The sequence below is a fragment of the Oncorhynchus keta genome, chromosome 37, assembly GCF_023373465.1.
Source record: "Oncorhynchus keta strain PuntledgeMale-10-30-2019 chromosome 37, Oket_V2, whole genome shotgun sequence".
Lineage (NCBI taxonomy): Eukaryota > Metazoa > Chordata > Actinopteri > Salmoniformes > Salmonidae > Oncorhynchus > Oncorhynchus keta.
The window spans coordinates 27,214,359-27,227,766 of record NC_068457.1 but is presented as its reverse complement, the minus strand read 5'-3'; the positions used below and the strand labels follow the sequence as shown (position 1 = coordinate 27,227,766).

The 13,408-nt window shown below is 47.8% G+C and overlaps 1 protein-coding gene across 1 annotated transcript in view; it reads right to left on the bottom strand.

The window, feature by feature from the left end:
* The window catches only part of LOC127916632 (dystrophin-like), a 351,583-nt gene that overhangs the window by 5,131 nt on the left and 333,044 nt on the right, over positions 1 to 13,408 (bottom strand). The window contains exons 57-59 of the mRNA XM_052498942.1: positions 1,644 to 1,705; positions 1,204 to 1,278; positions 89 to 290 (exon numbers count right to left, since the gene is read on the bottom strand). Coding sequence (XP_052354902.1) covers positions 89 to 290; positions 1,204 to 1,278; positions 1,644 to 1,705 — 339 coding nt within the window. The remainder of the gene's footprint in view (positions 1 to 88; positions 291 to 1,203; positions 1,279 to 1,643; positions 1,706 to 13,408) is intronic.

Sequence of the window (13,408 nt, the reverse complement as noted above, 5' to 3'; positions counted from 1 at the left end):
TTAAGTACGTGTCGTTAAGTACACGTTGTGTCGTTAAGTACGTGTCGTTAGGGACGTGTCGTGAGTGTTGTGTGTGTACTATACGTACGTGTCATAAACATTGAGCAGCCAGTTGAGACACATGTCGACACACAGCGGGACGTTGACCAGGTTCCCATGTTGCTGGTCCAGTTTCTCATAGAGGCTGGTCAGACACGTCATCACCTGCATGATGTCCATCAGATGCTCATTCTGCTTCAGGCCATGCTGCTCAAAGACCTCACACGCTGCGGGCATACCCAGGAGGTCCACTGGAGAGGAGAGGAGGGAGTTGAGGGGAGAGAGGAGAGGAGGGAGGGATGGAGGAGAGAGGAGATGAGGAGGGATGGAGGAGAGAGGAGATGAGGGAGGGAGAGAGGAGTGGAGGAGATGAGGGAGGGATGGAGGAGATGAGGAGAGATGAGGGAGGGGAGAGAGGAGTGGAGGAGATGAGGGAGGGATGGAGGAGAGAGGAGATGAGGGAGGGATGGAGGAGAGAGGAGATGAGGGAGAGATGAGGGAGGGGGAGAGGAGTGGAGGAGATGAGGGAGGGATGGAGGAGAGAGGAGATGAGGGAGGGGAGAGAGGAGTGGAGGAGATGAGGGAGGGATGGAGGAGAGAGGAGATGAGGGAGGGGAGAGAGGAGTGGAGGAGATGAGGGAGGGATGGAGGAGAGAGGAGATGAGGGAGAGATGAGGGAGTAGAGAGAGGAGTGGAGGAGATGAGGGAGGGATGGAGGAGAGAGGAGATGAGGGAGAGATGAGGGAGGGGAGAGATGAGGGAGGGGAGAGAGGAGTGGAGGAGATGAGGGAGGGGAGAGAGGAGTGGAGGAGATGAGGGAGGGATGGAGGAGAGCGGAGATGAGGGAGGGGAGAGATGAGGGAGGGGAGAGAGGAGTGGAGGAGATGAGGGAGGGAGTTGAGATGAGGGAGGGGAGAGAGGAGTGGAGGAGATGAGGGAGGGAGTTGAGATGAGGAGTGGAGGAGATGAGGGAGGGAGTTGAGATGAGGGAGGGGAGAGGAGTGGAGGAGATGAGGGAGGGGAGAGAGGAGTGGAGGAGATGAGAGAGGAGTGGAGGAGATGAGGGAGGGATGGAGGAGAGAGGAGATGATGGAGGAGGAGAGAGGAGTGGAGGAGAGGAGGGAGGGATGGAGGGCGGTGACACTGTGAGGGGGTTGGACTTACGACACAGAGCTTTCTGCAGGCGTCTCAGCTTCATGGCTGTCCGGTAGGCTGAGAAACGCACGTTGTTCAGGTCGGCTGCAGAGACGCATGGAGAGACAGTAAAACTAAACACAGTGTATCTCCATCCAGAATCAGCCATTGGTCCTGCTACTGGACACTTTTGGTACAATACAATTGTAAAGAGCTAGGGTTGCAAAATTCTGGAAACTTTCAATACATTCTCTCTGGTTTTCCCGAAATCCTGGTTGGAGGATACCCGGAATCAGAAGGGAATGAGCAGGAAAACCAACCGGGATGTTTTTGGAAAACAGGGAATTTATTGAAAGTTCACTGAATTTTAAAACCCTATACAGGGCAAACCTAATCAAGTGCATCTGAAATAGGTCCTACTTGACAAAGGTTCAATTTATCTGTTGGTCCACTGTATGTGGACCTCTTACCCAGAGACTGGTAGAGGTCGGCCATCTTGGGATGGTCCCAGCATGTTGTCTGTGTCTGGTGGCTGAAGGAGAGGTCAGGAGAGTACAGAGGTCAATACAACCTGGCCCGTGCACAGATATTTTGGGGTCCAAAAAGGTTTTCCTGCAACAGCTCATTAAGCAATTATGACTTTGATCAATTAGTTCCATAGAAGCAATAGAGGGACACATCTTAAAGGCAAATTAAATTACACAAATACAAATCCCTTCGCCTCCAAGGCTTCAGTCCTATTCACTAGAATAATCCCAACATATGCTATGTGCTTCTACACCTGCATTGCTTGCTGTTTGGGGTTTTAGGCTGGGTTTCTGTACAGCACTTTGAGATATCAGCTGATGTACGAAGGGCTATATAAATAAAATTTGATTGATTGATTGATGCTACAGTTACCATGACGACTTACAGGCAGTGGGTTCAGAACAACAACAACAAAATGTTTACAACAAACAAATATCAGTGTGTGAATTTCTACCACCACCCAAAAGGACAAGGGCAAGGGGCATGTGCTCTGCTCAGGTAGAGCCCTATCTGTCCACGTGCCTGAATACACACACACACACACACACACACACTGCGCAAGGGACGTGTTGACTGCAAAGAGTACACAAGGGGTTATATCACATGTGACGCCGTGTACACACTGATTGTGTGTGTGGGGTGAAGCAGGGTGAAGGGACCAGGGAAGACAGTGATGGGGTCCTGTGGGGTGAAGGGGTGAAGGGACCAGGGAAGACAGTGATGGGGTCCTGTGGGGTGAAGCAGGGTGAAGGGACGAGGGAAGACAGTGATGGGGTCCTGTGGGGTGAAGCAGGGTGAAGGGACCAGGGAAGACAGTGATGGGGTCCTGTGGGGTGAAGCAGGGTGAAGCAGGGTAAAGGGACCAGGGAAGACAGTGATGGGGTCCTGTGGGGTGAAGCAGGGTGAAGCAGGGTAAAGGGACCAGGGAAGACAGTGATGGGGTCCTGTGGGGTGAAGCAGGGTAAAGCAGGGTGAAGGGACCAGGGAAGACAGTGATGTGTCTGTGGGGTGAAGCAGGGTGGAGCAGGGTAAAGGGACCAGGGAAGACAGTGATGGGTCCTGTGGGGTGAAGCAGGGTGAAGCAGGGTAAAGGGACCAGGGAAGACAGTGATGGGGTCCTGTGGGGTGAAGCAGGGTGAAGCAGGGTAAAGGGACCAGGGAAGACAGTGATGGGGTCCTGTGGGGTGAAGCAGGGTGAAGCAGGGTAAAGGGACCAGGGAAGACAGTGATGGGGTCCTGTGGGGTGAAGCAGGGTGAAGCAGGGTAAAGGGACCAGGAAAGACAGTGATGGGGTCCTGTGGGGTGAAGCAGGGTGAAGCAGGGTAAAGGGACCAGGGAAGACAGTGATGGGGTCCTGTGGGGTGAAGCAGGGTGAAGCAGGGTAAAGGGACCAGGGAAGACAGTGATGGGGTCCTGTGGGGTGAAGCAGGGTGAAGCAGGGTAAAGGGACCAGGGAAGACAGTGATGGGGTCCTGTGGGGTGAAGCAGGGTGAAGCAGGGTAAAGGGACCAGGGAAGACAGTGATGGGTCCTGTGGGGTAAAGCAGGGTGAGGCAGGGTGAAGGGACCAGGAAAGACAGTGATGGGTCCTGTGGGGTGAAGCAGGGTGAAGCAGGGTAAAGGGACCAGGGAAGACAGTGATGGGTCCTTTGGGGTGAAGCAGGGTAAAAGGACCAGGGAAGACAGTGATGGGTCCTTTGGGGTGAAGCAGGGTAAAAGGACCGTAAAGACAGTAAAGACAGTGGGTGATGGTTCCTGCATTCCAAACACCACTCAGACTAAAACTCACAGCATGACCCTCTCTCACCTTGGCATCGAGGACAGCCGCTGCTGGCTCCACTGGAGTGTGTGTGTGTGTGTGGCGGCAGTTAAACTGGCTAGCTGTTATATAATTCCACCTGCTTTTACAGTGACTCTGTGTCAAATCACTTAGTCTAGCCAAAGTGTTAGCTACTAGTTACAGTACTACCTCGCTCCTCTCCTCCACCTCTCCTCTCTTCCACCTCTCCTCTTCCTCCTTTCCTCTCTTCCTCCACCTCTCTTCCTCCTCTCCTCTTCCTCCTTTCCTCTCTTCCTCCTCTCCTCTCTTCCACCTCCTTCTCCACATTACCTCCTCCTCCACCTCTCCTCCACCTCTCTTCCTCCTCTCCTCTCTTCTTTTCCACCTCTCCTCTCTTCCTCCACCTCTCTTCCTCCTCTCCTCTCTTCCACCTCCTTCTCCACATGACCTCCTCCTCTCCATTCCTCTTTCTCCTTCTCCTATATCTCCCATCATTCCACCTACTCCTCACCACTGCTGCCAGCTCAAAGCAGATTGAAGAAATGTGTGCGACCAAAATAGAGCAGGAGTGGGTAAGGGGGTGTATGAGGAAGTGTGTGGAGACGTGATGCGTCAGAAGGCTTAGACAAGAAGTCAAGTCAATGATACGTCCCAAATGACCCTTTATTGTGCACTCCTTTTGACCAAGAGGGAATAGGGTGTCATTTGGGACGCATATTGGGACGCATATTAAACAAATCAAAATATATTATATATTTGAGATTCTTCTCAGTATCCACCCTTTGCCTTGATGACAGCATTGCACACTCTTGGCATTCTCTCAACCAGCTTCATGAGGGATGCTTTTCTAACAGTTTTGAAGGAGTTCCCACATATGCTGAGCACTTGTTGGCTGCTTTTCCTTGACTCTGCGGTCCAACTCATCCCAAACCATCTCAATTCGGTTGAGGTCGGGTGGTTGTGGAGGCCAGGTCATCTGATGCAGCACTCCATCACTCGCCATCACTCGGTTTTTGCGACTGCACTTGAGGAAACTTTCAAAGTTCTTCATGTCTTAAAGTAATGATGGACTGTCGTTTCTCTTTGCTTACTTGACCTGTTCTTTCCATGACATGGACTTGGTCTTTTACCAAATAAGGCTCTCTTCTGTATATCACCCTTACCTTGTCACAACACAACTGACTGGCTCAAACACATTAAAAAGTAAAGACATTCCACAAATGAACTTTTAACAAATCACACCTGTTAATTGAAATTCATTCCAGGTGGCTATCTCATGAAGCTGGTTGAGAGAATGCCAAGAGTGTGCAAAGCTGTCATCAAGGCAAAAGGTGGCTACCAATGTGATGGAGGAAACACCGTCCAACTGGCAACCGTGTCAGCGTGCATACGCCCACGCCACCACAGAAGGCGCTAGCGCACGATGGTACAAGGACATCCCGGCAGACCCTCCCCTAACCTGGACGATGCTGGGCCAAACCCTCCCCTAACCCGGACGACGCTGGGCCAAACCCTCCCCTAACCCGGACAACGCTGGGCCAAACCATCCCCTAACCCGGACGACGCTGAGCCAAACCCTCCCCTAACCCGGACGACGCTGGGCCAAACCCTCCCCAACCCGGACGACGCTGGGCCAAACCCTCCCCAACCCGGACGACGCTGGGCCAAATCCTCCCCTAACCCGGACGACGCTGGGCCAAACCATCCCCTAACCCGGACGACGCTGAGCCAAACCCTCCCCTAACCCGGACGACGCTGGGCCAAACCCTCCCCTAACCCGGACGACGCTGGGCCAAATCCTCCCCTAACCCGGACGACGCTGGGCCAAACCATCCCCTAACCCGGACGACGCTGAGCCAAACCCTCCCCTAACCCAGACGACGCTGGGCCAAACCCTCCCCTAACCCGGACGACGCTGAGCCAAATCCTCCCCTAACCCAGACGACGCTGGGTCAAATGTGCGCCGCCTCTTGGAGCCGGTCGCGGCCGGCTGCGACACAGCCCGAGATCGAACCCGGATCTGTAGTGACGCCTTAGACCGCTGCGACACAGCCCGAGATCGAACCCGGATCTGTAGTGACACCTTAGACCCCTGCGCCACTCGGGAGGCCCCTTCCATAGTATGTTGATTAACCTGGTTGTGCATGTAACAAAATCTTCTGCTGGCACACCCTGGCTATATAATGGTGTTATCTCACCGGCATTTAGGCTAAGTAACGGAACACCATCCTTTACTTGAAGGTGTGTCTCAGTGTATATGCATGATGTCATAGCCACGCCTTCTATAAAATGATACTAGCCAATTTTTCCCCCTTGTAACCAGGTTGTCACATAGAGGTGGAAAGTATAGAAATATGTAACACACCAGTACTAGTCATTTACATCACTATGAAGTGGAGATTAATCCCAGCAGGCATTTCCAGGAAGAGACTGATCCTCTCACCAATTATATTTTTAAACATTCTATCAATTCTATGTTTATTCATGCCATTGTTATTAAAAGACGTTCAGTCGAGGCCAGAGTGAATGACTGAATGGTTTCCATAGTGACTATACTGTAGATGGAGTGTTCACGTTGCACTAGTACTCTACTAATACTCTAGACTAGTGTAGCCTATAGGCTATGTTCTAAATTATAACCTGGCTGGTTCCAGGCCTGAATGCTGATTGTCTGACAGCCGTGGTATATCAGACCGTATACCACGGGTATGACAAAACATTTATTTTTACTGCTCTAATTACATTGGTAACCAGTTTATAATATCAATAAGGCACCTCGGGGTTTGTGGTATATTTGTTTTATTTTATTTTTTATTTCACCTTTGTTTAACCAGGTAGGCTAGTTGTGAACAAGTTCTCATTTGCAACTGCGACCTGGCCAAGATAAAGCATAGCAGTGTGAACAGACACACCGCGATGGGCAATGTACCACGGCTAAGGGCTGTGTCCAGGCACTCTGCAATGTGTTGTGCCGAAGAATAGCCCTTAGCCGTGGTATATTGGCCATATACCACAAACCCCCGAGGTGCCTTATTGCTTAAGTGGCTCCTTTGACCCCAACCCTGTTTTGAGGACCACCTTACACCAAGACAGATGTGAGAACACATGACCAGCTGTTATGTCTAGTCTAACTCTAAAATACCAGTTAACTAGCTGTTATGTCTAGTCTAACTCTAAAATAACAGTTAACCAGCTGTTATGTCTAGTCTAACTCTAAAATAACAGTTAACCAGCTGTTATGTCTAGTCTAACTCTAAAATAACAGTTAACCAGCTGTTATGTCTAGTCTAACTCTAAAATAACAGTTAACCAGCTGTTATGTCTAGTCTAACTCTAAAATAACAGTTAACCAGCTGTTATGTCTAGTCTAACTCTAAAATAACAGTTAACCAGCTGTTATGTCTAGTCTAACTCTAAAATAAAGTTAACCAGCATGTGTCTAACTCTAAAAATAACAGAATGATCTAACCTAAAATAATAAACCTGCCATGCAAACTGCCATAGCTACTGTGAGACTAGAGTGTGTGTGTGTGTGTGTGTGTGTGTGTGTGTGTGTGTGTGTGTGTGTGTGTGTGTGTGTGTGTGTGTGTGTGTGTGTGTGTGTGTGTGTGTGTGTGTGTGTGTGTGTGTGTGTGTGTGTGTGTGTGTGTGTAGCAGCACACTAGAGCTAGAGAGATTCATTACTCATGCTGTGTCCTTTCTGTGACCAGGAATCTGTGTCTCATTGAGATGTCAACCTCTTTTACTAGAAAGACCTGCCTGCCTGTCTGCTCGCTGTAATCCAATAGGCCTCCTGTCTGCTCGCTGTAATCCAGTAGGCCTCCTGTCTGCTCGCTGTAATCCAGTAGGCCTCCTGTCTGCTCGCTGTAATCCAGTAGGCCTCCTGTCTGCTCGCTGTAATCCAGTAGGCCTCCTGTCTGCTCGCTGTAATCCAGTAGGCCTCCTGTCTGCTCGCTGTAACCCAGTAGCTGCATAGGCCTCCTGTCTGCCCGCTGTAACCCAGTAGGCATTCCTGTCTGCCCGCTGTAACCCAGTAGGTCTCCTGTCTGCCCGCTGTAACCCAGTAGGTCTCCTGTCTGCCGCTGTAACCCAGTAGGCCTCCTGTCTGCCCACTGTAATCCAATAGGCCTCCTGTCTGCTCGCTGTAACCCAGTAGGCCTCCTGTCTGCCCGCTGTAACCCAGTAGGTCTCCTGTCTGCCCGCTGTAACCCAGTAGGCCTCCTGTCTGCCCGCTGTAACCCAGTAGGCCTCCTGTCTGCCCACTGTAATCCAGTAGGCCTCCTGTCTGCTCGCTGTAACCCAGTAGGCCTCCTGTCTGCCCACTGTAACCCAGTAGGCCTCCTGTCTGCTCGCTGTAACCCAGTAGGCCTCCTGTCTGCCCACTGTAACCCAGTAGGTCTCCTGTCTGCCCGCTGTAATCCAGTAGGCCTCCTGTCTGCCATCTGTAATCCAGTAGGCCTCCTGTCTGCCATCTGTAACCCAGTAGGCCTCCTGTCTCCTCGCTGTAACCCAGTAGGCCTCCTGTCTGCCCACTGTAATCCAGTAGGCCTCCTGTCTGCCATCTGTAATCCAGTAGGTCTCCTGTCTGCTCCCTGTAACCCAGTAGGCCTCCTGTCTGCTCGCTGTAACCCAGTAGGCCTCCTGTCTGCCCACTGTAACCCAGTAGGCCTCCTGTCTGCCCACTGTAATACAGTAGGCCTCCTGTCTGCCTACTGTAATCCAGTAGGCCTCCTGTCTGCCCACTGTAATCCAGTAGGCCTCCTGTCTGCCCGCTGTAACCCAGTAGGCCTCCTGTCTGCCTACTGTAATCCAGTAGGTCTCCTGTCTGCCCGCTGTAACCCAGTAGGCCTCCTGTCTGCCCGCTGTAACCCAGTAGGTCTCCTGTCTGCCCGCTGTAACCCAGTAGGTCTCCTATCTGCTGTAATCCAGTAGATCTCCTGTCTGCTGTAATCCAGTAGGTCTCCTGTCTGCTGTAATCCAGTAGGTCTCCTGTCTGCTGTAATCCAGTAGGTCTTCTTCTGTATGTCATCATGTAAATATTGTACTGAAGCGGACATATTGGATCTGCTGCTGCTGAGGTGAAACTCCTGTCAACTATCCAGAGCTTCTTTTAGCTCAATCCAAGATCATCATGTAACATATTTTTTATTTTATTTAACTTGGCAAGTCAGTTAAGAACAAATTCTTATTTACAATGACGGCCTACACCGGCCAAACCCGGACGATGTGCTGGGCCAATTGTGCGCCGCCCTATGGGACTCTCAATCACGGCCGGTTGTGATACAGCTTGGATTCGAACCAGGGTGTCTGTAGTGACGCTGTTAGCACTGAGATGCATTAGACCGCTGCTTTTTGGAGTGTGTCAAGATCATCATGTAACCAAGTGGTTTCCAACCGGGGGTACTAGGACTCTTGGGGGTACCAGGACTCTTGGGGGTACCAGGACTCTTGGGGGTACTAGGACTCTTGGGGGTACCAGGACTCTTGGGGGTACCAGGACTCTTGGGGGTACTAGGACTCTTGGGGGTACCAGGACTCTTGGGGGTACTAGGACTCTTGGGGGTACCAGGACTCTTGGGGGTACCAGGACTCTTGGGGGTACTAGGACTCTTGGGGGTACCAGGACTCTTGGGGGTACCAGGACTCTTGGGGGTACCAGGACTCTTGGGGGTACCAGGACTCTTGGGGGTACCAGGACTCTTGGGGGTACCAGGACTCTTGACGGTACTAAGCCTTTCCACACAGGCTACTTGAGATGACTCGTGAGACCATAGGCCTACTGGTAAAATGCACATGAGGGGGTACTCCAGGTGTACTCCAGGCAGAGCAGAATTCAGTTGGTGGAACAGTAACTGAAAAAGGTTGGGAACACAGATGTAACCTTTCCAAGGCTTTTTGTTTTGGGTACTTGCAGGTGCAACCACACCTGAAGTGTGTCACTGTGGGGTGAAGCAGCATTTACCTGGTAATAATGCAGTATGAAGGGAGACTGAGAGGTAACTACTAGCATGGCCGCGGGAAGATGTTTTGCCATGGCGGGAGGGGTGGGGGATTTTTCTCCACTGTACTGGAGTAATAAAGGCCTGGTGCAATAATTTGGTGAAATTATAAAAATAGAATTTCTATTTAATAAATAGTGATTTACCAGGGGGTTCTACAACCCCCTCAGCACCCCAACTTCCTACGACTATAGGACCACAGGACCACCTTCCTCTTGTCTAGTGTGATCAAACAGCCTTTAGGGAAACAAAGTAGAGCTTGTTTTAAAGAATCACAAAGGAAAATAAGTCCTTATTGAGTCATTTATATGCAATAACCAATTGACCATGTCATTTTAAAGTGAGTGTGTAAAATAAACTAAATGTCATCCTAGCAGTCAGCTCCACCAGCCGGAGACCACACCCATGTGAGACCACACCCATGTGAGACCACACCCATGTGTGAGACCACACCCATGAGAGACCACATCCATGTGAGAGACCACATCCATGTGAGAGACCACACCCATGTGAGACAACACCCATGTGAGAGACCACACCCATGTGAGAGACCACACCCATGTGAGACTACACCCATGTGAGACCACACCCATGTGAGACCACACCCATGTGAGAGACCACATCCATGTGAGACCACATCCATGTGAGAGACCACACCCATGTGAGAGACCACACCCATGTGAGAGACCACACCCATGTGAGAGACCACACCCATGAGAGACCACACCCATGTGAGACCACATCCATGTGAGAGACCACAACCATGTGAGACCACAACCATGTGAGAGACCACATCCATGTGAGAGACCACACCCATGTCCACAGACAGACCACACCCATGTCCACAGACATGTGAGAGACCACATCCATGTCCACAGACATGTGAGAGACCACATCCATGTCCACAGACATGTGAGAGACCACATCCATGTCCACAGACATGTGAGAGACCACATCCATGTCCACAGACATGTGAGAGACCACATCCATGTCCACAGACATGTGAGAGACCACATCCATGTCCACAGACATGTGAGAGACCACACCCATGTCCACAGACATGTGAGAGACCACACCCATGTCCACAGACATGTGAGAGACCACACCCTCAAAATGTGTTCAAGTAAGAATGATGTTATAGACAGTGATAAAATTGATGTACTATCCTACCTACCCTTGACTACACACACACGTGTGAAGACGCACATCCAAGTCCACAGACATGTGAATGACCACTTGGAATCTCATGTTCCACATAAATGTGAAATATGAAGACATTAATAAAATAGCTAATCACCCCAATACATGTCCACTGTATTATAAATACATGTGAGATACACTGTATTATAAATACATGCTGTCATACACTGTATTATAAAGACATGTGAGACACTGTATTATAAATACATGCGGTCATACACTGTATTATAAATACATGCTGTCATAGAACTGTTATAACAGTGTCAGACAAATTATAAATACATGCTCCTACCTGTACATGCTGTCATACACTGTATTATAAATACATGCTGTCATACACTGTATTATAAATACATGCTGTCAGACACTGTATTATAAATACATTTCATATGACTGTCATGGAATGTATTATAAATACATGCTGTCATACACTGTACATGCTGTCATACACTGTTTATCCAATAAATGTATGTCATACACTGTATTATAAATACATGCTGTCATACACTGTGCATGCTGTCATACACTGTATTATAAATACATGCTGTCATACACTGTACATGCTGTCATACACTGTATTATAAATACATGCTGTCATACACTGTATTATAAATACATGCTGTCATACACTGTATTATAAATGCATGCTGTCATACACTGTACATGCTGTCATACCCTGTATTATAAATACATGCTGTCATACACTGTATTATAAATACATGCTGTCATACACTGTATTATAAATACATGCTGTCAGACACTGTATTATAAATACATGCTGTCCTACACTGTGCATGCTGTCATACACTGTATTATAAATACATGCTGTCATGCACTGTACATGCTGTCATACACTGTATTATAAATACATGCTGTCATACACTGTTTATAAATACATGCTGTCATACACTGTACATGCTGTCATACACTGTATTATAAATACATGCTGTCATACACTGTATTATAAATACATGCTGTCATACACTGTACATGCTGTCATACACTGTATTATAAATACATGCTGTCATACACTGTATTATAAATACATGCTGTCATACACTGTATTATAAATACATGCTGTCATACACTGTATTATAAATACATGCTGTCATACACTGTACATGCTGTCATACACTGTATTATAAATACATGCTGTCATACACTGTACATGCTGTCATACACTGTATTATAAATACATGCTGTCATACACTGTATTATAAATACATGCTGTCAGACACTGTATTATAAATACATGCTGTCATACGCTGTACATGCTGTCATACACTGTATTATAAATACATGCTGTCATACACTGTACATGCTGTCATACACTGTATTATAAATACATGCTGTCATACACTGTATTATAAATACATGCTGTCATACACTGTACATGCTGTCATACACTGTATTATAAATACATGCTGTCATACACTGTACATGCTGTCATACACTGTATTATAAATACATGCTGTCATACACTGTATTATAAATACATGCTGTCATACACTGTATTATAAATACATGCTGTCATACACTGTATTATAAATACATGCTGTCATACACTGTATTATAAATACATGCTGTCATACACTGTACATGCTGTCATACACTGTATTATAAATACATGCTGTCATACACTGTGCATGCTGTCATACACTGTATTATAAATACATGCTGTCATACACTGTACATGCTGTCATACACTGTATTATAAATGCATGCTGTCATACACTGTATGATAAATACATGCTGTCATACACTGTATTATAAATACATGCTGTCCACTGTATTATAAATACATGCTGTCATACACTACATGACAAGATACTGTTATAAATACATTGTAGCTCAAACACTTTATTATAAATAGACAGCAATGAAAGTATCTTATATGATTATATATTGTAGCTCAAACACTTTATGTGAATTGATATATGATCCTCACACACACACACACACACACACACACACACACACACACACACACACACAAACACACACACACACTTTATGTGAATTATAAACCTCCACAATCCACACACTCATTGATACATGATCCTTGTATACACACACACACAAACGACAGAGAATACCCGAACGTGCCTAGGCACATCACACTCTTCCAGGTCGAGGTGAACGAAAAGAAAGGCAGAGAAAAGCAAGATGCGTTTTGGATCTCACGCTCGAGCTGTATTTTGTCACGCACGCCCACACACACACACATTACACGCACAAAACCTGCAGTCACATTTCTGTCCAAAAATCTGCACCCGCCCCCGATTCCTCGCACACATTTCACGACTACAATCATATGTTTTATCAACGGTATAAACAGTGCATATAAATGTAATGCATTTATTTGTGTGATTATAACAGTGAACATCCGTTCTTCATTCATTGCCCAGAGAGAGACTACCTCGTGATTGAGTACCAATTGAAATGTTGACCGCTGCTCAGCTCAGCACCTTTTTATAAGGCCGTCTGCAAACAATGAACGGCCCATCTCGGGTTGACAACACCAAACATAGGCAAATATACCGCGCGCACAATTGTACTAAATTTGCAGAAACAATCAGAGTGAAATCAGCCTTGCTATCACACCAAGGTGATATTTACCCTCTGTGTGTGTGAAGGAATGCTCGACGGACGCAGTGACTGTGGCGAGAAGAAGACAGGGAGATATTCTATGATATAAAACCGTTAACGCACACAGATAATAAATAATG